This window comes from Colius striatus, chromosome 5, assembly GCF_028858725.1.
Source record: "Colius striatus isolate bColStr4 chromosome 5, bColStr4.1.hap1, whole genome shotgun sequence".
Classification (NCBI taxonomy): domain Eukaryota; kingdom Metazoa; phylum Chordata; class Aves; order Coliiformes; family Coliidae; genus Colius; species Colius striatus.
In genome coordinates this window covers 35249496-35276968 of record NC_084763.1, presented here as the reverse complement: position 1 = coordinate 35276968, position 27473 = coordinate 35249496, and the positions used below count along the sequence as shown (strand labels likewise).

At 40.2% G+C, this 27473-nt stretch overlaps 1 protein-coding gene across 7 annotated transcripts in view; it reads left to right on the top strand.

Annotated features, from left to right (window-relative positions):
• Positions 1-27473, top strand: part of CDK14 (cyclin dependent kinase 14) — a 440472-nt gene that overhangs the window by 287766 nt on the left and 125233 nt on the right. For 4 of the 7 annotated variants that reach the window (XM_061996210.1, XM_061996201.1, XM_061996212.1 and 1 more), the window contains one exon: positions 16382-20464. The exons of 2 other annotated variants lie outside the window; for them this stretch is intronic. In XM_061996210.1, coding sequence (XP_061852194.1) covers positions 16382-16401 — 20 coding nt within the window. In that variant the 3' untranslated portion in view covers positions 16402-20464. Of the gene's footprint in view, positions 1-9635; positions 9723-16381; positions 20465-27473 lie in introns of those variants that run through there. One more of the 7 variants, XR_009818728.1, reaches the window with a different exon arrangement.

Here is a 27473-nt window from a genome sequence, read left to right as displayed (position 1 = left end):
TATCTTTTCCTGTTATGAATCTCTTCATCCTATTTGTGTCTAACTGGGAACATGTCCCATTAGTTCTTAGCAACACTGTCTTCTCCTGAAGTCAGCATCATGAACTTTATTGAAATGGCAAATTCAAACAGCAGTTAGGAAAGTGAAAAATTAAGGTTTCAAATTCAATTTCCTTCTCCTGTGGTTTATGCATTCACCTATAGTCATCACTTGGAGGATTATATACTATTATTTCTTTGGGACCTCTAATCACTTTTTTAAACACAGATCAATAGTTAATATTTCTTTTTATCTTCATCATCCAGTGTTTGATCTTATGCAACAGTATCCAATAGCCTTCAGCAGATACAGAATCATTATTTTTTGTGGCAGTTTTTTGTGATGCATTGTGTCTTAATTCCTTGGCAGCACTGAGAAGCCACCTTCACAGTACTTCCATGGTATGGAAGTGTCCATTTTACACACTAGGAGCTGAGGCATGGGTATTAAAATGGCAAATGTTAAAAATAAATCCATTTTTCTTGCCTGGTTTGTCAGCGCTCCTAGCATCTTTTGGTGCTTAATATGTTCAGATTGGATTTCATTTTGCAATGACCTCAGTTGGAGCAGTGAATGCTCAGTGTATCAGCAGCCCAAACCAGGAACTGTCTTGGATTATACAGAAAATGAGAATTGTCAAGTGAATTTCTGTTAGGAAAAAACTTTAAAATAGGTTACAATAACTTCTGTAGCAACATAGGAGCTCTGGTAAAACTTGTTTAGCATCATGTTAGGAACTATGGAAGAAGCAGGACTCATGCAGCTTTCTAGGCATTCAGCTACTGAAACTTTCTTAGTTTTTCTTGTCCCCTGCTCAACTTACTTGAGACTTTCCAACTTCCGCAGTAAAGGAGTCAAGGTTCTTATTTTCAATCAAACACTTTGTCCTACAAAAGCAGTATTTAGTTAGATCAGTGAAGGTGGCAAGTGTTTCATGGAGCAAGAAAATTGATCACATATAAAATACTATTACAGATGTAGAAGAGATTAGATGCAATATTACACGAGCATTTTCAACTCCTTTCAAGAGTTGTAATTTCCCAAATTTTCTGAAACTGATGAAGTGAAAGACATTTCGGTGTATTGACATACTGATGCCTTCTTTCACCTTCATTGAGATGTGTTGTCAATGGGATTCATACCTTTCAACACACAGTGTCAGGCCAGTAGGTAACAGTAGGAGGTGATTATCCTCTGTGTCAAACTGAAACAAGAGAGAACACGGTGAACTAAACTTGTTAACTGTGCAAACAAGCTTACCTGCTGTTTGTTGGACAGGAGATTATATTTTGTGAACCAGGAATAATAGATCCTCCTGCTGCTGCTGAAAAGACATGTAGCCTCCTGACTACGCTCTGCTCTTTGCCACCTGTCCATTGCCTGTCTGCTTCTGCCCCTTTTCTTGACAGTCATATCCCTATTCTCTAACCTGATGCTTCACCCAGTTTCCCCTGTCCTTGTCAAAAAGGAGTCAGGCAGGGGATTACACTCAATAGTAGCTGTCCTGGTTACTAGGTGTTTGACTTGAAAGGTATTTTTACTGTTGCCCTGGTTGATAACCTCCCCTCTTCCCACCCCCCCCAAAAAAAAAAAAAAAAAAAAACAACCCAAACAAAACCCAAAATGATATTTCTGAGGATGGGAAGAGGAGTCCATCCCTCTCCTTATCAATGTTAAATGTTATGGGTGTTGGTTCTTTCAACATATTATCCTTCTGTTTTGTTTGTCTTCCTGTTCTGGTCAAAGATTGAATGACTGACAGCATGGCAAATCCTGGCTTTCTTCTTTAACCAGTATTAATCACTTGACATTGCATTTAGAGCTAGTTTGCACAAGATAGGTGAAAAGTAAAGAGCCCCACTTATATGCTGACTTAACTGCTGGGAGCATTTTCCCCTCCCATCTGCTGCATTCATTATTGTTTAAAAGCAGATCAGGAGGCAGAATTGGATTAGCAGAATGGGTGGCACCAGAGGAAAAACAAGCTCCGTGTTGGCAGCCACCCTGCCAAGTTCAAATGAAATTGCCCGTTTTAGCTGGAAGCTTCAACTTTACGTGGTGTGATGATATATGGGCCTGAAGGGTAATAATCTATTTCCATATTATATCAGCTTTTGATGTGAAACCTCATAGTTGGTAGCTGTGTGGTTGCCTGGCTTTGGCTGCAGACTGCTCGCTTGGACTGCTCTGCAACTCTGGGCTCCTTGGTTGTTGTGTTGGCTTTTTCCCCAAGGTGCTCTTGGCAACTCTACTTACCTGTTGATAGCTGGTTTGCCTCCAGCTACTCTGTTGGTCCCAAGCCATATGTGTGTTGAATGTCAAGAAGCAAAATAAGGAAGCTTATAAAACCCTTGTCTGTGGGGCCCTCAAAAGAGAGAAATCAAGCCCTTGCTTTGACTCTTAAGGGTCAGTTGTTTCTCAAAATAGCAGGGATATGTATTTTATGTTTGAAAAATAAATAACATAGTATGTATGTTACATGTCAGCTCTAAACTCAACCACCTGATAAACAGGCATTTACAAAAGAAATATTAACTTTTTAAAATTAATTAAAATTCTCTGTTTCAAATATTAGTGTTCTAAAATTTTCCAGGATATGATTTCAACTTCCAGTGCTGTCTATTATACTTCTGCATAAGGAAAGTTTAGTGCCCTGCACTGAAATCCTTGTGGCAGTGATACCACCAACTTAGTCAATTATGTAAAATAAGCTCAGAGATATTTCAGAAACCAGACTGCCCCTAAGTCCCTCAACTGTGATTAGTAAGTTAACAATAACATTTCTTATTTCAGAAATCTCATTTTCATCCTCCACTTTGTATATTAAAAAAATAATTAAAATAGCTCTACGCTAAAGTATATGTCTCTGAGTTTACAGCTATTATTTGCAATAGTAAAAATGTTTTGAACAGAGAGAGCTACAGGCCATTGACCTGCCTTTAAACTATTCATTGTAATTGCTAGAATTTCCAGTACCTTCTCTGATCGCTTTTTTTGGGAGAGCACAATCTACTGCTAGACCTTACTTCAGAAACCTTTATTCTGGGGATAGTGAAGGGGAACAGAAAACCCTCACTAGTAAGAGTATATGATCCACTTCTGTACAATGTGTACAATGTTAAAAGTGGAAGAGTTTTCATTTTAGACTTTGTTATCACAGCCCGTGTGTGGTAATAACCGTGGTCTAACATAGTTTGACAAAGGTGGACACAACAGGATGCATGATGCCATTTAAAAACCCCAAGCACTTGTAACGAGTAGATCAGTTGCACCTTGGAAGATGGGAGCCAGTGCACAGGTCTGCCTCCCTGCCTATGTCTGTACCTCTCTGCTCACACTGCAGTGGGGACTTCTCATCAACTGATATTGTCATCTTCCTGCTGTTAGTTCAGCAATGATGGGTTGAGAGAAGTGTCAGGGAATAGGCAAATATGTCCCAATCAGTGATCAAAATCTAATGCTCTTGAATGTGTGTGTTCATCGCCAAGTGGCATAATTGGAACATAATGCACCAGTAAGGTGGTTAGGTAGTATCACTGTTAATGTATCAAACCAAAGGCCTGCATTTTGGAAGGATTGTTCTGCGATGAATTCAATTTATGAAACCCCTGCTGGAGGTGAGAGATGTGATCAGTGGTCAGGCTCCAGTGTCAGTGTCTTTGTCATAGCCTATGCAGAGACCTGAACACATCACTTAGGGACAAAGAGGCAGCTTAATTCTTTATTCCTTCTTTAAAAGTGAGCAAGTTATTTTTTTCTTCATATGTAACTGTTATCATCCTTCATACCTAAACTAGATTTTGTTTCTGAATGAAGTTAAAAGGTATTGTCATTTTCTGGAAGTCTAGTGATCTGAAATAATAGGCACTGTTTATATTCAAAAGCCTGTATTTTAAGGTGAAAAGGGCTAATGATCTACAGCAAATCATGATATCTGTAGAGAGAACGTGGTTTTCTCCTGGTGCATCTATTTCACCTTTTGATAATGTCGTGGTTTGGCCCAGCTAGCACAGCAGCACCACGACAGTCTCTCACTCGGTGCCCCCATTCACCCCCACGTTCGTTAGGATGGCGGAGGCCCCAGCAAAATGGGAGTAAAAGATAAGCAAGGTTGTTGTGGATTAAGACAAGGGCAGGGAGGGCTCACTGCCAATTACGGTTCTGGGTAAAACCGACTCCAGTACTCAGAGAGGAAAGTAGGAAAGTTTATTCTACAAGAAACAGAACGGAATAAAAGCAAAAGGGAGTAGGATGATGAGAAAATTACACCCAGCACTTTAAGATCTCCCTCCCCCATCCCTCCTTTCTTTGCGGGCCCAGCTCACTGCTCCCAGTATCTCTACCTCCTTCCCCGTCAACAGCTAGGTGGTGGAGTAGGGAATGGGGAATATGGTCAGTCTCTCACAGATGGGCTTCGCTGCTTCTGTCTTCTCAGATGATGACTAGTCCTTGCATTCTTCCCCTGCTCCAACACGGGGTTCCTCCTCCAGAACACAGTCCTTAACAAACTTCTCTGGTGTGGGTTGTTCCCAACAGCTGTGGCTTCTGCTGATACAGGGTCCCTCACACAGGACGCAGTCCCTGGTGAATATCTCTGGCGTGGATTCTTCACCACTGTTGCAGTTTCTGCAGTTACGGGGTCCCTCTCTCGGGACAAGGCCTCTTCTGGGCATAAGTTTAATGAGCTGCTTTGTCGTGGGTTCCTCCCCACAGTTACAGCTGTGGATATTGGGTCCCTTCCTTGGGACACGGCCTGCTCCAGCCATAGTGATAAAGGGTCCCTCCTTTGGGACACGGCCTCTTCCAGCCATAGTTTTAAAGAAGAAAATCACTGCCCCTGGCTTGGGGTCTGCAGTGAAGTGGTAGGGTCCCCCCCACGGGACATGGCCTCCTCCGGCCATAGTCACTGTCCCTCACTCGGGGCCTTTAATGAAGTGAATCACTGCCCCTGGTCCAGGGCCAGCTTTAGCAAAATGAGTCTCTGCCCCTGATATGGGGTCATTGTCAAAACGAGTTTCTACCACTGATGCGGGATCTTTAAAGAAATGAAAATAAATCTCAGCTTCACCAGTTCTCTCCATAGAATGCAGGGGAGTCTCTGCTCCAACACACCTCCTCCTCTCTTTCATCACTGACCTTGGAGTCCACATGGTTGTTTCTCTCACTGTTCCTACTCTCCACCACCACCAGCCAGAAGTAGAAGAAGAAGAATAAGAAGGGGCAGAAGAAGGAAGAAGAGGGAGGAAGAAACCTCCTCTTCTGGCTTCTTCTTAAAAAGTGATCGTGGAGGCATCTAATTGGCTCAGCCCCAGAAGTGGGTCTGGCTCTGAGCTGGGGAGAGTTGTGAGCAACTTCTTATAGGAGCCATCTTTACAGCCCTTTGCCCCTTACCAGAAAAGGCTATCACGTCAAACCATGACAGATAACTAGAGACAGATCTCTGTTACAGAAATGCAGAGTGCCATTCTGTATTGTGATTATCTGTCCATCTGTTAGATCATAGAATCATAGAATGGTAGGGGTTGGAAGGGACCTTTAGAGATCATCTAGTCCAACCCCCCTGGAGAGTCAGATTCACCTAGATCAGGTCACATAGGAACATGTCCAGGCGGGTCTTGAAGACCTCCAAGGAAGGAGACTCCACAGCCCCCCTGGGCAGCCTGTTCCACTGCTCCATCATGCTTGTTCTACTCTTTATTTCTCCTTTCCTATAACCGTTTTCAGCCTCATGTCTTCGATATTTTGCAGGGAGACTAGCTACACTTTACATGAGTTATGAAATGAATACAAGCTAATCAAGTGGATTGAACTTCAGTTGCTGTGAACAAATGAGGACTTACTGAGTGCAGTGCTCTTCAGTACTGCTAGAGAAATTTCAGTTTGAGAAAAGCCACGGTAAATGAATTAATGTGCCCACCCAGATTTGTTTTAATTAAAATCATCCATGAGTCTTGGCTGTTGCTTTCCTTTGACTTAGAAATAAGCTTAATAGACATGTTTGGTTTTTTCCACAGCTGTAAAAATACATATTCTGCTACATTTATTTAAATGGAGTGAGGTAAAGATGCAGTTTATAGGGAAGGTTAAAGGGTCAAAAACCTATTTAATTAACTTATACCCACTTGGGAAGCAGCCAAGGTAAAAGGATGCAGTGAAAATAAGCTTCAGATAATGTGAAATCTTTAAAAAGGACTAGCCACCTTTGTTGAAAGGCTTTCCTGAAATGACTTTGTGTCATTTAAAAAGTTTAAATGAGCTATGCAAAACTTTACATTTATAACGGAGCTTCAGAAAAAAAAAAAAAATTAAGTATTTCTTGCAGTTACAAGAAAACTGATGCTTATGGCAATGAAAGAAAAGCCTTTAGTACTCTGTCTTACCATGTCTTTGCATACCACACTATTTCTACCACATGGATGAAGCCTCTTAAGTGTGTAAGACTGCTTTTTAAAAATATATGAATCTTTCAAAACACAATTAGAAGGAGGGGAGAAGCCTCTGTAAGTTTTTGAAGGAGGCCTGATTTTCAAATGATGTGGATGCTGCATGGTTTCTAAAAGTTGTGTGTATGAGAAGTACCTCATGATGGTTTTCCCATCCATGTACATCTCAGTCATCCATGTAGAAAGGTTCTTACCACAGCCAGAGTGGGAGCTCTGAGAAATAAAATTACCAAACTGTGATCTCGTTATTCACTAGATAGGACATCCTCATTGCTGTAGTTATACTCCGTAGAGGTGCCAATTCTGGAACATTTTTTCCATTTAATGCCATAGAGACCTCACGGGGGGAGTATTTTTGTTTCAGTGTTCCATATGGGTTTGTATGTAAAAATGGAACTGGAAGGGAAAAAAAAAAAGCAGATGGCCTGAAGTTGCCAATAACTATTTCTAGTATCATAGATTTTCAGCAAGAATCCCAAGTGGGAACTGTGTAGGTGAAAGTTCTGCATACCAGTATTCAGTAAGTACCAGCAGAGCCTATGGTGAATGAGCGGAAGGGCAAGCAAAATCACATATAGACACTGCTGCATTTCCTCAGCTGAGATGCTTTCTCCCCTTCCCCATTCTAGTCTTAAGAACTGTTGGGCTGAGAAATGCTTCAGGTACGGGTGGACACGTAGCCTAAGAGCTTTGGACATAATGGTATTTGGAAATATATTCCAAAATTTTAATATGTCTATTAAACTTCCCAATAATTCAATACACTATAATTGTGGGAAAGATCCATCTCACTCAGCATGTGAGGTCTGCTTTATGTCTAATCTTATACATGCTTAAGGGTTGCAATGCTCTCCTTTTTAGGAGGTATTAAATGTATTAAAATACATTTTTTTAAATGTTTTTTAATTGACATGACCACCTTGGTATGATACTCAGTCTCTGAAAAGCCACAGCAGCAAACAGAATGTATAAACAGATGGTGTTTAGCTAGAAGGGTCTTTGCTATCCACAATGCAACTGCGATGATGTCTCTTCTGTCAATCTAAAACAAAGGCATTGATCATTCCACATTCTTGATTAATTAAAAATTCTGTGCTCTAGGAAAAGCACTAACAAGAATTAAAGTACAGGTGAGAAATGGACATTTTATAATTAGTTTACCCATGCCTCTTTCTTCTTCCTTATGCATCTGAACAGTCATTCTCTTTTCTCCAAAGAACTAACAAACATAACCTAATTCCAAGATGCCTGTAGGTATTTTTAGGTTACTATAATGATTTTTAAAATTATAAACATTGACATTTTGTTTTCTTAATGTCTAGCATTTATCTGTGGGGACTAGGGTAGTTTACAGTGTTGTAATTCCTTGCAGAAGTATCTTTAAATTCCAAGGAATCTTTGTTTCTGTAAGCCAGAGCAAAGTGGTCAACACCCATTTCAAGACTATCCCATGTCTGCTTTGCACAGATTACACTAGAAGCATTACATTTGTTCCAAGAGCACTTATCTTTCAAGAAGTAACTTCGCTAATACTAGCAGTCACATGTATACAAAATGCCCCATTTTTAGGTACCTGTGGATACTTCAACACTTAATTTTTGAGAGGAGGTGAATGTTAATGACACATCTGACAGACATTTCATCTATCCTATGTTGTTTCCTCCAGCAGACTTTCCTTTAGGGATAAAAGCCATGATAGGGAAAACCAGGAATAAATTTCTGAGTAAGTTCTCTAAACAAGTTCTCTTGTTTTGTTAGATGGCAGGGAGAGCAGGGAGATGGTCAGGCACGTCATCTCATTTGTTTTTTTAGTTGGCCAGCTGTTGTGCCTCAGATAGAAGAAATACGCTTAGGTTCAAGTTGATAAATAACACTGTTAAATAACAGTGACCATCATTTCTGACAGTGGCAGTCAATAAGTTTCATTCGTGGTATTTGGATTAGGGCATAGTTGATCTGCTGTCCCTGAACTTCAGGGTTGTATTCTTCATTCAAGGCTAGATACTGACTTATAAAGATTCACATACTGTTGTATCCCTTCCAAAGTCTCTGAACTCTGGTTAAATATGACCTGAAGCTTCACAGACTGTTAAACAACTCCTTGATATGTTGGCAGGTTAAAAAAATTATTGCTAAAGAAAATGAAAACCAACCCAAAAAATTCAAGGAACTTCCAGTCAGAGATGTGGATTCTCAACCATCTCTTGTTTGCTGCTCCCTTGAAATATGTACAGGAGATTATCCTTATTAGGCAATCTTATGAATATTCCCAGATCTTTTCATTATGGCTTTCTTCCATTTTAATTAGTAGGTCATTATGCAACAATTTCCGTCTGCTCCCCTAAGTGGCCAGCTAAGGCAGATTTCACCATGCTTCTGGATACCTGAAAAATAATTAGCCATTTGTGAGTTGGGAGGTGGCTTCACACTTTAGAAAGTGAAGCTTTGTTATGAGTAATGCACTGGGGAATTGCTGTTGATGAGAAATAATGACGTTATTGCACGATTTTGTTTTTACGGGCAAAAACAATGTGATGAATTTCTGGCTAGCCCTATCCAGACAGTTCCTTTTTGCTCCCTCACCAGTTTCCAATACTAGTTGTGCTGGTGCAACTATTTATAAGTTTGATATAAACCAGATAAAGAGAAGATCTACATTGAAAATAATCTCAGATACTTTAGTGATCCATTGTGCAGGGAGTCCCACAGACTGTTTTATCAAGACAGGTGACAAGGGCACAAGTTGTAGGGCAAGAATAAGGAGTGGGAGTGCAGGCAGTGGGAGTTCCTTCAGCTGTGTCTGCCACAAAGATAAGATACGGTGGAAGGGTACCACAGTTCAGCTCACTTGCACCCAGTTGTTAGTAGTTGCATCTCCAGTCCCTTGGCTATTTGGTTTAGAGTGAAATAAGGAAATCACAGAATCACAGAGTGGTAGGGATTGGAAAGGACCTCTAAAAATCATCTAGCCCAGTCATCTGCTAAAGCAGGTTCACCTTGATCAAGTTGCACAGGAACACATCCAGGCAAGTTTCTAAAACCTCTAGAGAAGGAGACTCCACAACTTCCTTGTGCACCCTGTGCCAGGGCTCCCTCACCCTTACAGGAAAGTAGTTTTTCCTTAAGTTTAAGTGGAACTTTTTTGTGTTCCAGCTTTTGTCCATTACCCCTTGTCCTGTCACTGGAGACTACAGAATAAAGTGTCACCCCATCCTCTTGACATACGCCATTTAAATACTTGTAAGTATGAGATCCCCCTTCAGTCTCCTCCAGGCTGAAATCTCTCACCAACATTTCCTGTTGCTCTTTTCCTCCAGAAAGATGTTCAAGTCAGTAACAAACCTGGTATCCAGAGCATTATCTGTCATCTTCCAGGAGGTATTTCCTTTTCTGAGTTTCTACAACCATAACTGTTAGGCTTCTCCCCCCCCCACCCCCCCTTTCAGATGTTTTAATTAAACTTTCTGCAGATTTTGTTCAGGCATAGAATTTACTTAATCTGTTGCAGAACAGAGAGCTGGTGCTGCAGCTGAGATAAGGATCCCGTTGTGTTAAACACTGGCAAAAAATTTAGGCTTAGGCTCTCATTATAGATCCAGGGAGATACAATTTCTTCAGTTCATGTTCAGTCAGACTCTTTGGCAGGCTTTTTTGCAAGTTATCAGGGTCAAAAACACAGCAATTTAGATCCATCACATTAATCAGAAAAGGAAAAAAAAAAAAAAGAGGGAGGGCCTATTTGGGTTTCTTGTGTGTTGGAATCTAAAAAATCTTTGTGTTACCTCCTTCAGTTTTTCTACTGATATAATGAGTAAAAATTTATGCATATATAAGGATTGGATTTCAGAGGAGACAAATCTTAAGGCCAATAAAAAAGTAAATAACATACTGAATCCTGAAGCCTTTGGAAAAGGAAAAACAAGCAGGAGGGTGTAAGAATTTGGCCGTTTGTTGGGTTTGAGAAGTATGTTTGAGAAGCGGTTTGAGAAGTTCTTGCAAACAGGTAGCACTAATGTTTTTCTGATCTTCTTGTTGCTTTTTTCTTTTTCAATAAGGTTTCTATGTTTTTTTCTTGCAAACTATATTGAGCTCAGTAGCACTGCTATTTCTGTAGTATCTGCATCTGAAGCATTAGTTTTCCCAGAGCTCACTCAGAAGGCTGTGCTTTATTCTCAAAAACTAGAAGACATGCAGTAGATTCAGTCCTGGCGATTTATCATGTGAAGCCTTATTCAAATGGTAATTGTAAAAGGCTTTGTGGACTTTGTTCTCAACTCAAAAGAAAAAACTTCAGCTGTGGGCAGCTAGGGTAGGAAAGAATTTTTGCAAAAGACTCTGAGAAAAATAATTTGGAAGTTACCACAGCCACTCAAAACTATACCTACAAATCAACTGTGAAATCAATCATGTTATCAAGTATCATTAGAAGTGAATGAAATACATATAGTGAGGGTCAGGACTTATGTTCTGTGGTTTTTCCCTAACAAGACAGACATTATGTCACTTATTTAATGTATGCATACTCATAAAATCATTACAATTGTGATTCTAAGTTTTTATTTTCTGGCTAGCTTACAGTCCTTGTCTAGCAATCACTTCTTTTAGGGTCATACCCTCACACTCACCTGACACTGCAGTCGCCCCCTCAATGCAAACACCTGTATTTGAAGTCACAGGGCTCTGCTTAGAGGCAAAGTCCGTCTGTGAAAAATTATTTTATGTGAAGAGGAATTCTTAAAAGAGGAACGTGTCCATATGCAGTTTGTATTAACGATTCATACATTGGAAATGTGGAGGAGAATATATAGCAGTTCTCATCACTGATAGAGTCTGAGAAATCCAGTGTCTGTAACAGTACCAATGCAGTAACTAAGACATGGAAAAAAAGAACAGGAAAAAAAAAAAAGGGTAAAGCTTTTGTTATGTATTTGTCAAATGTGGTTTACTTTCAGTGACTGAAAGTAAGTATTATTATAATGTGTTAAGTATTCCATGCAGTACTGCATCTGTGAAAGAATAACAGCCAGCCAAAATAATCCAGAGGTGGCATTTAAAGATTAAATGGGATTAAATATTACTAAAGAAACATAAAATTAATTGGAAAAGATGTGACAGGTGAGGAGAGGAAGTTGAGGATGTTTCCTCTTCATTAAGTTATGCCTGATCGTAGGAAAAAGATTGGAAATCACATTCGTAGTGTAGTTGGCAAAGGAGGTTACATCTCTCCTTGTGTATTTTGCCTCTCTTGTGTATTTTGGGTGATGGATAACTAGATAAAACTGAAGCCCAGCAGAAAGCAATTTTAGTAATCTTCTAATGAGTCCTAGTGAACAGTGTTCCTTGGGAAGCCAAAAACAAGGCATAGTCCAGCAAAGAAAAGCTTTCAACAGAGCTAGTCTTTGAACTAACACCTCTGAAAATACACAGAGCAGCTTTATAGACAGCAGTCTACTGAGCCTTGTCCATGGGGTAATTCAGAGCCTGAGCTAACAATACTGCAGATCATTTATTTTTCATCTAATAGAAGATTGCATGTCTTTTAAATCTCACAAAAGTAAAACTTCCCTGTGAAAGGCAGAGCTCTGTACAGTGTGACATTGCATATTTTAAAAGCATATGTTTATAGAAAAGCCTTTATGTACCTGTACTTTCAACATATTCAGACTCCTGTGTACACTTTTGTGTACGCATTTGCGCACAGATCCTGCAGACACAGATATAAAGTGTGTGTGTGTGTCTGTGTCTGTGTGTCTGTGTAAAAGAATTTATAGGAGGCTGACCAGATTTAATTTGTCTGCTTGTATTTAGCACTTAAAGGCTTATATACTCAGTTTGCTCAAAAGAGTGAAGAAGTACTCCTTGCTTATGCCTCAAATCACAAATGCATGAAGTGCAACTGCAGAGAAAATAGGTTCTCCCCAAGGGCTTTGGCTGAGCAAATTAGGTGTCAATGGGGTGGCTGCTCAGGCAATACTCTATCTAATTAGTCTCCTGAGCCTAGTTGGTGGCAGGTATAAGATGATCTAATCAATTGGTCTGTGTCTGATAGTACTTGTAAAAATCCTAGCAGGCAGAGCTGTCTCCCACAGGTCACTCACTTGCACAGCAGGAACGCTCATTTTCATTTTTCATCTCTTCCATCACATGATGCTGACAGTGGGTTTTAAGAAAATTGAATCAAAAAAATATCTAGTTCATAGGTCATGTAGGTCAAAATAACGTTGCATTATGGGTATTGGTGATCCAATTAATTAATATTTATAGCAACGAGTTGCATGTAGATATTATCTGAGTGCAAATAGTATTGATAATGTTTGGTTGGCTTTTTAAAATGGCTTCTGTATCAAATGTAGGAAGAAAAGGTATGGGGGAAAATCACCTGTTAATAGTATACTTTTCTTTAGAGAGGATGAACAGGATCTGTGGTATGTGCATATGTGGTGGAAGGAGAAGCAGAAAGAATATTGTTGATGATCTAAAATACCCTGGTGTTTCAGCTCATAGAGAATATGGTATCTCCAGTTGTCAGCTCACATTTTTATGTTAAATCTGGTGTTCCAGAATGAACACTCTTAAAATAATGCTAAATCAGCTATCACATAAATAGATCTGCACTATGAATGTGATTTGCATGCTAGAGACTCTGTGTGAGCACAGCTCCACCCTATGTGATAATTTATACAAAAAATTAAAAGCACCTAGAGAAGAATGCTGATGCAAAAAGAGCACATATACAACTGGTGATCTGCTTTTTGATAGGAAAGGACATTCTTCTGCTAATTACAATAAAGAAAAATACTTGGTATTTCGTCACCCTCCTCTGCCTCATGTCTGAGAGCATGATTAATGTTTAAATTACAAGCTTTAGTATCACTTCCTAGAACCACTGTAACATCAACAGCTTCAGCACTCTGAACTTGGCATCTGCCATTTTTAAGGTGGTTTAACACCCTATTTTATCCCATTTGGGTTCTGGGACAAAAAAGGTGTATGCAGCAGATGATTTCTCTAGATAACTGTTGAGTTACTTGATTTAGGTCACTTGATATTTCAAGTGCATCATTAACTTGCTTGTAATCTTCCATTAGGTTTAGTTGACATCTTATGAAAAACAAAAGTATCTGAACTTTTGGTGAAAATATATGAGTTCATTTTTAAGGCAGTCTTTCACAGGTTCTGCTTTTGTTTGCAGAAAATTCAGGTTTTGCTTTTGTTTGGGTTTTTTTTTTTTAAGGTAGATCTGGAAGAACCCTGCTTTGCTCTTGGGAACTCACAAGTTGTAAATATTCCATTTAACAATTACACTTTTATAAGCAAAGCTGTGACCAGAGGCCATAAACACCATCTGCCAAGTCATCAGGCAAACCTTTGATTTGTATGATCAGGAAAATGCATTAAATTCTAAGCAAGGATATTTCTAAAATGTGTCTTAAAAAATGCAAACATGGAACACTATGCCATCTAGAACCTGAATGGCAGCACTGTGTGGAGAGTCCTACCTCAGATCTTGGCTGTGTGAACAACTGATGTTTCAATTCATCCCTTTTTAAATAAAAAGATTGGTTCAGTCCAATCTAAATTTTTGTGTTTGTTTTGCTTTGGATTTTCTGCTGCAGACAAATAGACACTCTCCTCTGCCTGCAGTTAGAGGAGGTGTTTGATTGATGTGTCATCTTAAACAAAACAAAACAAAAGTGAAGAGGAGTTCTGTCCCACAGCACAGCAATTAGATATCTGTGGCATATCTGTGTTCGTTTTCGTCCTCTGCCTCAGGATAGGTAGACCTCTGTTGCCTATTGCCCAGACATAGGTTGACATTCCACAAGGGCACAGGGATTTCACCTGTTTGGTGATTTTACTCCTTTTTGAATTGACAATAAACATTTCATGAATGAGGGGTTCAGATGCAAATGTTATATATTCCCAGTGTCTAACCACCAGGCTTGTTTGCTGCATCAAAGATCACATAATGTAAATGGTAGCAGCTGTCAATTTCTTCATTTTTACATAAGCTTTTTAATATTCTAGGGCTTGATTCTGGAAATGCTTCTGTTCTGCTTATCATATTTCACATTCTTCACAGGCAAATGCAAGCCCCACACTGGAAGGAGCTTTGGGAGCTTAGTTGCTTCTTTTTAAGGAGGCGCTCCAAAAAGGTCATCCTGAAAAGTGCTTTTGAAGGAAAGAAGCATGGAATATTGTCAACAAGTGTTTCACCCTTGAACACTTGTGAATGTCTGCATGTTCCAAACACTGCTTTTCTTTTTAAGCTTATTAAGGGTAAACTAGATGGATCATCTCTAATGTATCCCTTGAAACAAGATATATTGGGGCTTCAGCCAAGCTCCTGGACCCTGAGGAAATTGGGACTTTAACATAGAATAAACATTCCACATAAACTCCAGAAGAGTTTAGGAAACAACCCAAGCAGGATTCAAGAGATGACAGACCAAGCTGCAAAAGGGACCAAGATACTGCCATGCATCATTAGGAATAGTTTTTTGTTAATCTAGTTCAGTTATTCTGACACTTAAAGGGCAGAAGAAGAGCTCTCAAGAACCATGACAGGAACTTTAGAAGTTATGAGAGTTAGATGTTGTGTAGAGATTAGGCTGTTTTGATGAAAACTACAGTGAAAATGTTATGCTTGAAACTGCAGTTCAAAACTGATGCCATGTTTTTCTCTTCCTTTTTAAATGAGGGCTAGACTGGATTCACTGGCACCTGCATCCAGTTTGAGTTGAATAGTTTTAGGACATGCAAATACAAACCAGTTCCATGCTCAATTAATATTTCAGTATTCTTTTTCTTAAGTGCTAAAATTCTTCCATATCCAACTGTCTTCCTACAACAATATTTTTAAAACATAGCAGGTCTGTAACAAGCCTTGGTCTTGAAAAACCTTACAAAATGAATATATTTTGAACTTCAGAAAACTACAGAATTTCTCAGAAAGTCTCGCTTTAGTACTTGGCATCAAATTCTACTTGGACATTTATTAAGAGTTAAGTAGGTTAATTACAAAATCCTTCCAATGACTCCAGTCCCTCTAGCCTTCATTTATCCTTCAGCTGGCTCTTCTTTCAGTTGTTGGATAGTTTGTTTTAAAGCCGGGCTTCTCACATTCTCGACCTGCCTACTGTTTTGTGTAAATCTCCAAAACATTATGGTACCTTCTTGCAAGTCCAGTCACTGCTTTGAGCTTGTACAAACAGGAATCATCAGCAGAGTGGAAGACAACGTAACCAAAACTATAGATATAGCGTGTATTTTTTTGGTATATGAAAGGAGAGGTTTTAGTTGTCTGCTTATCAATAGAAAAACACCAAAATAAAGGTGAATTTTTTTAAAATGCAGGACATCAACAAGCTCCATAACCTGGTTGTGTTTGCAGAAATGTTTGTGACGTACACCAAGGTACCTCAAAAAACTCTTAATAAGCAAGCCTGAAGAGACCTTTTCATAAACTAGTTGCAAGCATTGCTGTGAAGGTAATCATTAGGGACTGAGAAAGGAGGCAAGAGGAGCTATATCAGTGTTTAGCAACCTTCTTTTGCATGTATGAGGTGTGACCACCTTAGAAGAGCCAACTGTCTATTTATAGCTGCAAATAATTGCCATGGAGAATGTGAGTGCTGATGGCACCTCAGAAGATTAGCACTGGAAGCAGAGATACATGAATATACATTGATATACCACCCTGGGCAATGACCCTGAAAACATGGGTGGTTTAAATTAATTTTCTTGAGGTACCAGCTATAAAAATTCTTTGTCTGTCCTTTGCTCTAGGCTAGTGTCTTCATAACTGGCTTTGGACTAACCTATGTTTTACCAAGTAAAAGAATAATTTAAAAATGTAGTTCATGAGGCTTATTATAATTTATATTGTTCACTTACAGGACTAAATTTACCAGTTTGAAGGAGGGAAACACAAACATAATGAGGAGGCTGACACCAGGAAGGAGTCACGGCCTGTTTTCCTTTCTTTCTCTACAGTGGACTTCATTCAAAAGAAAACTGAAGCTGGCAAGACACTGTTTTTTCCCTGCAATTTATTTAAAACCTTGCACGTATTTGGATACCTTGTGATTTCAGAGAACTATGTAAAGACTAAGCTTTTGCTTACTGATAGATGGCATGTACTCTTTCAGTCTTTTGTGTATGATTTTGTTTGATTCTCCACTGCAGCGCTGCATCTTTGTAAGCATTTTTATGCTTTCACCAGCAATGTCTTAAATACATTAAGACAACACATTTGGCATTCACACTTCTTCAGTAACGACTTTACACAGAAAAAAGCCAATGGTGGTTTGAGGGACTGTGTGTTTTCTTTGAAAGTTGTGCATATTTTGCAACCAATGGAAAAGCTTTCTGCCAGAGCAAGCCCAACTTGTCTGATCAGTTGACAATTACAACACCTTGCCACTATTCCTAAAGTGTTCTTGGCTTATTTCTTTTTTCATTATCTCTTCAGACCATTCAGATACATTCTAAAAACATGGCAATAATTGCATGTTTACTTCAGTACTCTGAATTTGGTTACTCTGATTAGGCTATGTAGCATGCCCCTTTTCAAAATATGCCTGTAAGAAAGACAAAACAAAAATTATGAGATGTGTGCAGCTGACATATACAGTGAATTCTTTATGGTTTTATTCCCTTTGGGAATACTTTTTTTTTTTTTAATGGGTCTTGGCTAACATCTCTGTGTTTTTCCTCACCCTATTTACCTTTTGGAATGTTTTCTTGAAAACAGAAATGATAAAACTGTTTTGTTTAATTCAAGGCAGATACTAAGGTACAGAAAACCTTTTCTTGAACAAGCCATTAAATCTTGCTCTGATACTTTGCCACATGCAAAGCAAAGTGGAGAATTTTCCTTTTCCCAAACTATCTGCTGTTCCACACCAAAGCACCCATCAAGTTATTTTCCATAGGTATTCCAAGCTGATTGGAAGGCAGTAACAGATGCTCTGTCTTTAGATAGCTTTTCTGAATTAATCATTCAAATGCCAAGAAACTAAGTTGTATGATTTTAGAGAAGGAAGCCCGATACATTTAGGAACTCTTGCTAGGCAATATTATTCTGCACATAAATTTGACATCCTTTGTTTGCTGGATGCATTGAATTACATTTTTAAGAAGTGTGTTAACACTTTGGTTAACTTTCAGTGTTTAAAAGGAGAGGAAAAGGATTTGTGCTACTGCCATCTTATTAAACTCCAGCAGTGTTTAATAAGAAAAAAAACTCAATAAGACAAATCCTTGAATGCACAAGTAGCTACGAAAGGCCTCTTAATGAACTAGGATATGAGTCTACGCTGTCAAAGAACTGAACCATGGAAATACTCTCAAGCCATTAAAAGACAGTTTTCCCCCATGACACCTCTCTTTTGGGATCTGGTAAAAGCCATCTGAAACCCACTTTCAGTCACAATCCTATTTAGATCTTACTGCAGTTTTTCCCCTTGTGTTTATGAGGGGGAAAAAGTGACCACAGAACTTTTGAATTTATCACACACTGAAACTGCCTTAGACGTGGTTTGTTTGGGTTTCACGTTTCTTTCTTTTGTAAGAGAAAAGTCTTTTATACATTATCTTTGCTACTTAAATTGTGTGCAGTTTGATGATTAAAATTAGCTATTTTTAGAAAAAAAACTTGCTGCAAAAGTCTGAAGAGCTTTTGGAAATATAATTAGGAATATAAGGGTAGTCTCATAGATGCTTCTATTTGGCAGCTTAAATTGGGAGGCAAGCAATTACACTGCTCAACTAAACATCTGAAGGTTTAATATAGAATAATTCCCCAACTGTTCCCACAAGCCAAGCACATTACTATCCACAGTGACTCATGTACAGTGTTTGCTTAAGGGGGGGGGGTGTGTGTGTGTGTGTGTGTGTGTGTGTGTGTGTGTGTACACAAGTGCATGTGAGATTATCTTCTCTGCCCCATTAACACTTTTAAGAAACCACTGAAATAAAGTCGATCCAAATATCTTTGAACTCAATTGCCTGAAGGAAAGTGCATAAATATCTAGATTCCTAAATACTAAACTTGATTTTAGCAGTAGCGAGGTTATGAGCTGCTGATCAATGAAGGAGTGACCAGGAACTCTTACTTACTTCCTCGGCACCCCAGTTGCCAGTAGTGCCTTGGGTTTGCTGCTCTCCTGCAGAGGCTCTAGGCCCTGGGGATGTTCTGCCGGCACCAAGGGGACTCAGGTTTAGCAAGAAGGTACTGTTCACATGAGCACTGCAAATTATTCTTCTGGGCCATCAGATCTGTTGGGAAGTGTCAAGGTTTTTTTGAGAAAGTAGAAGCTCCTTTGTCCAGGGAACTGATGGTATAGCCTTATTTCCCTCTTCTTCCTTCCATCAGAGCCCTTACCTGCATGGCTAGCCCAATTGACACCCATGTGTTAGGACCCCCTGACAGCCAGCCCACCTCTCCAGCATCTTGCAGAAGTGGGGTTTTCACCACAACTCTTCTCAGTGTTGCAGAATGGACTGTTTAAACCCCATCAGTGCTCTCGAGACAGCTTCAACGAGGATGAGTTACCATCTTGTTCTCTCATCCTTCCCAAATTGGTTCCCTGCAGAATCTTTAAAGGGACAAGAAGAAGTAGCCTCACCTTCCAGGTGTGCTGCAGGTGCCAGTAATGTTCCCTGCGATCAACTGTCAAAAGCTGGCCTAGGTGACCAGTAGTCTCTGGGGCACAGTCCTTGAGAAACTGTGGGACTCACTCAGAGTCAATAGCTGGCAGCAGCATCACTTTCATTTTCCTGTTGCTTGTCTGAGCCCCAGTAGATCCTTCCTGATGATACTTAGAGGATGTGGCTTTGCTGTGAGAGGGGAGAGCAGCCACAGAGCAAGAAGTGTACTAGGCAGATAATAGTGGGAGGACAAGTTTTAACTGCATGAGATCTAATATTGAGTGAATGGAGAAGGGCAGATGGTGATAGAGACGGTCTACACAATACAGAGATGCCCTACAAGTTCAAGTCCACAAAACCTGACTTCGTAAGTCAATCAGCTGGAGATGACTTTGTCCTCACTCCTGCTAGATTAAGATCAGATGAGGATTAGATCAGGTCTAATCTTCACCCAGCAGGCACCTCACCAGTCAAGACACTCCAATAGTGCCAACATTACATTACCACATGATGCCTCAGACTGGTTGGATCCTTTTAGTTCTTATTGTTTTTAATCCGAAGCATGGTTTAGGTGAAGTTGTCAGTACATGTGGCACTGAAAATTCAGTCTGCAGTAGACTGAGGCACAGGCATTTTCACTTTCTCTTTAGTGTGCAGGAGTTCTGTGCTTCAGACTCCTGGAGGGAGAAGGGAGGGTCAGCGAGTGACGTGCACTCCTGTGTGCTCAGTGTCAGTGCACGCAACCGAATGTGTAGTCAGTGCTCTGATATGCTCATATGCAAAATACTCATCTGTGAATATTATTGGGTATGTAATCTTTGTTAGATAAAATGTTTAGGCTGTACAGACTGGGGAGCAAAATGCAGACATCATATAAACAGAATTACATTAATCAGCATAACAATACTCTCCCCTACCAGCATTAGGTGGAGTGACTATGTTACTGCCTTGCATTTTCACACAAGCAAAAAATCTAAAGGTAAAGGATGCACTAATAATTCCCATCCCTGAAAATGCATTTCAGTGGTGCTGCATACAAAATCCCTGCTTGCCAGCTTCCACGTGAATTTTTGTATGGTGCAGTAAGGGGTGTTCTTTTTTTAAAAAAAAGGGGAGGACTGGTACATGAAAACAATGTTAATGTAATTATATATATATAGCTATATATATATATATATACACACACTTCAGAAGAACAGCATAGTAAGCAGTACAATAAAATAAATGACACATTATTTGTTACACCTTGTAATTTGTCTGTATTATGAAAGATGTAATGGTTTGTCAGCTGTAACTGTTGTTTTCTTGTAACATCATATTGAATAAAGTCTAGTAGAATCTCTCTTCTCCTTCACATATGTGATCTAGACCTAACCCAGGCAATAAAGCCTTTCCTTACTTTTTGTTCTCCTAAAAAATGAACAAGGAAATGGTTGTAAACAACAGATTTTTAAGGAATGAAAAGTACTTAGAAGCAGGCAGAGACTAGACAGTAATTAGTTGAAAAGATTAGGCACTGATTCAAACACATGAGCTTAATCAAAACTACAAGGCAGTGCTGACTACAAGGGCAAAGTTCTTCACGTTTCTGTCTGTAGTAGCAAGTTAATTATTTGGTGCCTCTTTTCATTTTGTTATGTGTGTGACAAGGGACCTATTTACAGTACACTGGGATTTAGTTAAAGTAGTAGAAGGGCCAGTTTTCTGTCAAAAAAACCCCAAACCCAAACAACCCAAGCCACATCTGATTTAAATATATGATTGTATGGAGAATAAGCTGTGGCTTATTGCAACTCCTCTTGAAATAAAACCCTGATAATGCTGGTGGAAAATCAGGTGAAACATACAAAATGAATTCTTCACAAATTTGATATTATGCCTGTTCATGCTTGGGTATTTATCACACTATAGCACACAGTCACTATGTGCTGCTTGGATTCTTAACCTATTTGTTTATTTGGCATTATAGCATTGGATAGGCAAGTGCTTACTCACACTGGATATAATCAATACATGCATCAATAGATCAGTATTTTCTCCTCCTTTCCATTGCTTCTAGCTTTTTTAGTACCCACATCTTGCTAGGACCTATTTTTAGACAATGAAAGTTAAATTAATGCAGCTTGCTCAGACTTGGTTAAAATAGTTGACTGAAATGTCAGAATATGCTGATTTATGAATGCAGGAGTCTATAGGACTGTTGGTTTTAATGTCATTTTGGTTTGGGATAGGGGATGGATGGAGAGCAAGTGCTTGTACTCTCTAGGCTGATGGAGAGGACACTAGCCTAGAATATTAACAATGGAGGACCTCAATTCTAGTCTTGGCTCCAGCCAATTAGGAGTAATTGAAGATACAGTGGTCTTCCTTTGAGCTAGCACAATATAAACTCGATTGTGGGTCTTCAGTCTCCCAGGTTTTACCTGATAGAATAATGTTTTGGCCCAGTTCTAATAGCAAAACACTTTGGGAGAGGAATTGCCACTTTTGGATCTAGAAAGCTGATGAAATATTACATCAGCTGCACCCAGAGGACATTGCACAAAAACAAGCAAATGTTCATCTGTTTCTATTTTACCCACAGTTCTCACTGTCTAGGGCAAATTTAGGAAGGTGTTGCCTTTTCATAGTCTAAATGAATAATCTGTGATGTTTCTGGTATTCCTGACTCACTACCTGTGTGGTAACTTTAACCTACAAATCTCTTAAATACAAATGAGGACCAAGAATTATTACCTAAAAAGGTTTTATGTTTGAGCACTGGGTACCAGGAAGCGTATTCAGAGTGAGCTTTTAATTATGTAGTATAATCCTTAAACCCGTCTCCTGACCCCCTTGGCTGCACTCCTGTTTAGCCCCAAGGTTTTCTTCTTAAGTAGCCTGGCTTCTACAGCAAAACAGGAGATGCACTTAACTGGAATAGCAGCCACCCCTCCCCCGAGAAAAGGAAAACCAAAGGGAATGTGTTGGAGCAACCTTGTGCTACTAGGTTAATACAGTTCCCTAATAATGCCTCTCCTTGTAAAGCTCTGCAAAGTAAACCCTACAGTAGCAGAAGGGCTTGCTGCTACCAGTGGGGAGTAGTATGATGGACATCAGATTTGAGAAGCTTACATAGCACATGGGCAAGGATAAAGGGATACAAATCACAGGAAAAAAAAAAAAAAGGAAGATATTAAAAAATAAAAATCCCAGGGACAAGTATTTACTGTTCATTCCCCTTGCAAGTGGTGTTATATATTGTCTACAGTGAGTCATGCTGAGAGCGAGCCAGGCACAATAATAGCTGAGAGCAGTCCTGCAGCCCCTTCATTATTGCCTATGCTGGCTGATCCCAAGTCAAGGGAAAGTGGTTCCAAAAGTGTTCTTTTTCTCTCTTTTCTGCTCTTTCCCAAAGGGTCCGTAGTTTAAAATCAAACATGTTTTTAAATTCCTTTTCCAAGGACAGATAGGGTAATTCATATAAAAGATGCAACAGCTTTACGTGCTATACAACAAAATGCTGCAATGCTATAGATCCTAGTAAAGTCTTGAAGCCTAAGGAGATTTATGATATTATAGAACCATTTCAACCTCACCTTTCAATTGGAATTAGGATTATGGCATAGGTTTCAAAGGGATCATTTTACAATCCAGCTAATTATAATCGTTTTCCCACAGCTTCCACCTGAAGAGCTCAAGAGATATTCTTGCATTAATGAAATGAGCTGTACACACAGCCCTGGGATATACCATATAGATGTAAAGATCCATATTTTGTAGGAGGGAGAAAACCCAAACAAGCAACCCACCCCAAGGCCCAAGATTCAATTTCTTATTTTCAAAGCTTTTCATGGGCACAGGCACCCAAGAGAATATTTCACTTGGTGTTTGGTAAAGAGTGCACATTCAAAATACTGTTTTAGAATAGTTTATCATGGCAACAAAGTGGTGTAACTTGTGTGTTCAAGTCACCTTTCACTGGATAGACAGATGGAATGATACTGATACATTATGTAACAAAGTATTGTAGTCTAATAGGACTGTAAAGAGTGGTTTGTTGACCAAATGCCTGGTGTCCTGGTAGTGTGGAGCAGGAGAAATTGCATGTACCATCATGTTGGAAATACTTTAAACATGAAATGCCACTTGGCTGCATCACGAGACACAGATGTAACTGTCAAACTTCTCAGAGACCATCTCAGGTGTTCTATAATCCAATTTTTTTTTCACAATATGGAGTGCAAAGCACAAGTCATTTTCAGCTTGGGAGGTAGTGCTCTGCAGAAAAAGCCACTTTCATACAGGTGGTTAACATACATATATACTTGTCTCCCAGCATGCTGTTCTGGCCCATTACACGTAATAAATGCCCTATGCACTATAGCCCTAACATGCCCTTTTTATTCTGCCAGCTGCTACAAGTGCTTATCTATCTGCTCAGCACTCAGAAAGTGACCCAGTGCAGAGTATTTTGCAACACAACTGCCTCTTTGTCAGGGATGTGAATCACAGAAGAGTTGCACTTCTAGTCTCCCACATCCACTAGGTCCTTTCCAGAAATGCCTGTTTGCATCTGGGCAACATCCATGTTTTCACTGCCGGCTGGTTAGCTTGCACTCGTGAATGTGGAGTGACTAATCTGGAAGAGCAGGAACCTGTAATTTTGGGAGCAGGTCCATTAGTGGTCAGAGGTACCCTGCTCTTGTGCCAGTCCAGAGACCGCAGTGAGTGAACAATGTTTGGCAGATGTTTTTCTGCCAAACTGCATAGCTCCAGATGCTCTTCTGAACTCTGCTCTGATGAAACATCTGTCAGTGCATCAGGACTGGATGTGGAGGAAGCAGGAGTGGTGGAGGCGAGGCCATGAATCCGGCAGTGGTTAGGAAAACGGTCACACGCAAGTTCCCTTGTTTTAGAAATCTCTTCACCCTTCCCTTATAACAGAAACACAAGAAAGGGACATTTTAATATCCTCCTAAACCCTTTCCCCAAGAACTTGTAATTTAGATTTAGGACAACCAATTGATCAAAGGGAAGGAGAGTCTCAGGGGGTTTTGGATGAGCCCTTACAAGTCCCTAAATATGAGGAAATGTGCTATACAGTCAATGCCTGTAATAACATGGAGCTTTGAACACCCCAGTGTGTTTCTGCAGCATTAGCCAGCAGAGTTTCCTATGCCAGCCCTGCCAAAAGTAAAACATACCCAGTTTTGGCAAGAGAAAGTTTGTGATAAACCCCAGTTTGACAGCAGTACCAGATGGGTTGGAGAAGATGCCACCTTAACCAGGGAAAGGAAGGATCCAGGGCCTGGAAATAGTAACTGCTTTTACTAGAGGCCTCATGACAAACTGGAGCTAAAGTGGCTTTAGCCACCAGGGCTCTCAGCTGCTCCCAGTTAGCACTGTCAGTCTTTGTGCATAGATCAGAACATGAGTGGCTCACTCAGTATTCTCCCATTACCTCTGTCTGAAGGGACTATGCGAGGTATGTGGTATCTGTATAGCAAGAAACCTGCAGTGCCCTTCAGAACACTGAACCTGGTGAATTCCCACACCTGCAACTCAGGTGGGCTGAGCTCGCTTTTTTGCACTGAGATATTTTGACTGCAGGACTCCGGTAGGACGTGACAAGGAGCATGTTTACAGTTGACTTGCCAGACTTGCAGAACACCACTTCAGGTGCCCCGTTTTGCACGAACACGTGTTTTCCAGCAGCTCCGCTAGCGCAAGCCTTGGGGCCCGGGTGCCGCATCACCACAGAGGGGCCACAGGCATGATGGTTCATGCAGCATGAACCCCCGGGCCAACTGGGAAAGCAGGGACCTGAACCTGAAGCCCCATTGCAGGACAGCCCCCTAGCAAAGGGAAGCTCTGATGTGCCAGAGGACAGCACTCCCGGCAAGGCCCAGGCCCAGCAGGGAGTGCCATGGCCTGGGAGAGGGCAGGGGCCGTTTGGGGAGATTTGGTACGTTCAAGGGCGGGGGAGAGGGGAAGGGTTACCTGGATGAGGAGCTCCAAATCTAGGGCAAGTTGGAGTGCACCATGGCGGAGAAGCTGTGCTGCTGTGAAATTCGGGGATTTCTGAAGGTTCATGCCTTTCACTTAATTTTTAGAAACGTTTTAAGAAATGCAGCGGTGCATGGGGGTTCTTCTCCCCTCAGCCACAGTGTCAGACTGACATCAGCTGGCAGGGCATTGCCAGGAAGAGTGGACGCGGGATGCTGCTTACTGGGACAAGCCAGGCCTTTGCTCCCCTCACAGTGCCCTGTTCCTTAAAGTGTGCCCCTGAGCAGCGCTGGCCTGCAGGGGCAGCCTGGCTGTTAGCACCTATGGGACAGCCAGCAGCCCACCTTCTGTTGATGGCTGCCAGGGCTCCTCTTCCCCATGTCCATCTAGACACCGTCACAGGCCGCTAACTCAATGTGTTTGAAGGCACTTTGCTATAAGCCAGCAGTTCATGTGCAACACCTTCAGTCCTGCTGACTTACGTTGCCTTAGATCTCTCATCTGCCCTCAGATACATCCATGCGGCAACTGGTGCAGGAACTGGGATTTCTGTGAATACCCAAGATGGAATTAGACTTCATGGCATCTATAAAACACAGTATCAAAATCACACTTGCCCCAAAGTCTGATCTTTTATTAATTTCCTCCATACAGAGAAGAAAAAAATTCCAACCAAGTTCTTTTAAAGAAATCTCTGGAGCCCAAGTTAAAGAAATGGCCTTAGGTGCAATTTTATTTTTTTCTATCTTGGACAGTTACTACAAAGAGAGAAAGAAAAGGTGCTGTTTAATCTCTCATGTGATCCTCAGTTTCTACCTGATTTACTTCCTCCAAATACAATCTCCTTTGTACTCTGGTAGTAGTCACCTATACAAGTGATTAACAGATGAGAGATGAGGCTGCAGTGCTCTTAGCTGCAGGATGCAATGCAGGGAAAAAAAGAAATTGACACTGGTTATTTTTCTGACATGATTTCCAGTACTACATTGTCCCAACAGAGAAATCAGTGTTGTAGCAGCACATAAATCCCCCAGCACTTCTCCAAATCTTCCAGACCTTCCCCCTCTTCTTTCAATTAAATTGCTTTTCTTAATTTGGGATTGTTTAATTAGAGCTGGTTAGAAGTTTTTTCTTAAGAGAGCAAGGTTATTCAGCAGCTTTGAAAAACACTGATTTATCAGGAGAGAAAGATTATCTTTCAATTAACTTCCTTCACCTGTGGGTTGCCACGAGCTCAGGTTTCTCAGCTCACTGACAGGTTTCCGTTTGAATGACTGTGGGGCTGGAGAATTATTCTTGTCTCTTCCCCATACAGCTGCGAGCCAACTGCATTGTGTGTAGCCATGGAGCGATGCAGATGCCAGAAACTAGTATAACTATTTTGGTTACAAACACTATGGGTTTATGTCAGGAAACTGTCCAAACTGCTGTCCCGATATTTCGGTATTTGACAGTATTTCAGCTCCATGAACAAAATGATGGTTTCAATTTTAGTTTGCAATGAAGTGTTTCTAGAAAATGCTTCCCTGTGGAAGAATGAATAATTTATCATAACTATCAATGAAACCTACCAAAAGGGGATAACAAGCTTCACAGGTTGGAGGAGACACTGACTAAATTCAGACTACAACAAAGTAGTATCCTCTCTAAAGAAAATAATTACTTCAAAGACCATCTTACCACTCATGCAGGAGAGATCTGGTTTTAATCCAGTTTGAAATCAGTTGGAATTGTGGCAATTCTGAAATAAGTTGGTTTGGCTTTTTGGTTGGTTTTTTGGGTTTTTTTTTTTGCATTGATTCCAGTAGCATTAGGACTTGATCTGGGACAACTTGCTAAGATAGCCAACTGTAGTTCAAACACAAATTCGAGCCTGAGGCCACTTGGTGGAATATCAATGGCTTATGCAAGCAGGAAGTTAACCTTGATAGCCTCACAATTTGTTAATTACATAAAGGTTGCAACAGCCATGTGATTTACAGGTGGAAAAAGTTACATTTTGTCTTGTTTTAATATATTCGTAGATGTTACTAGTACCACTGCTTCACAGTCCTCTTTTTTTACCTTTAGGTGATGACAGGTTTTTTAGTCTGCCATAGATACAGATAAATGTTACTCTGGTAAAATGTCACTAACTAAATGAAGAAGTTCAGAAAAAGGATGCAAAGCTTCCCCATGCCTGGAATTACTTCATTTGAAACAGGACACCACCTGCTCAGGACTGAAACTGCATCAGAGTGAAAGGATTGAAATCTTAATTTGCAATAACATAATGGTCCCATTTTCAGTCTTGGAAGAATCAACAATCAACTTAAAACCTATTCTCATTACAGCTGTAAATGCTATCAA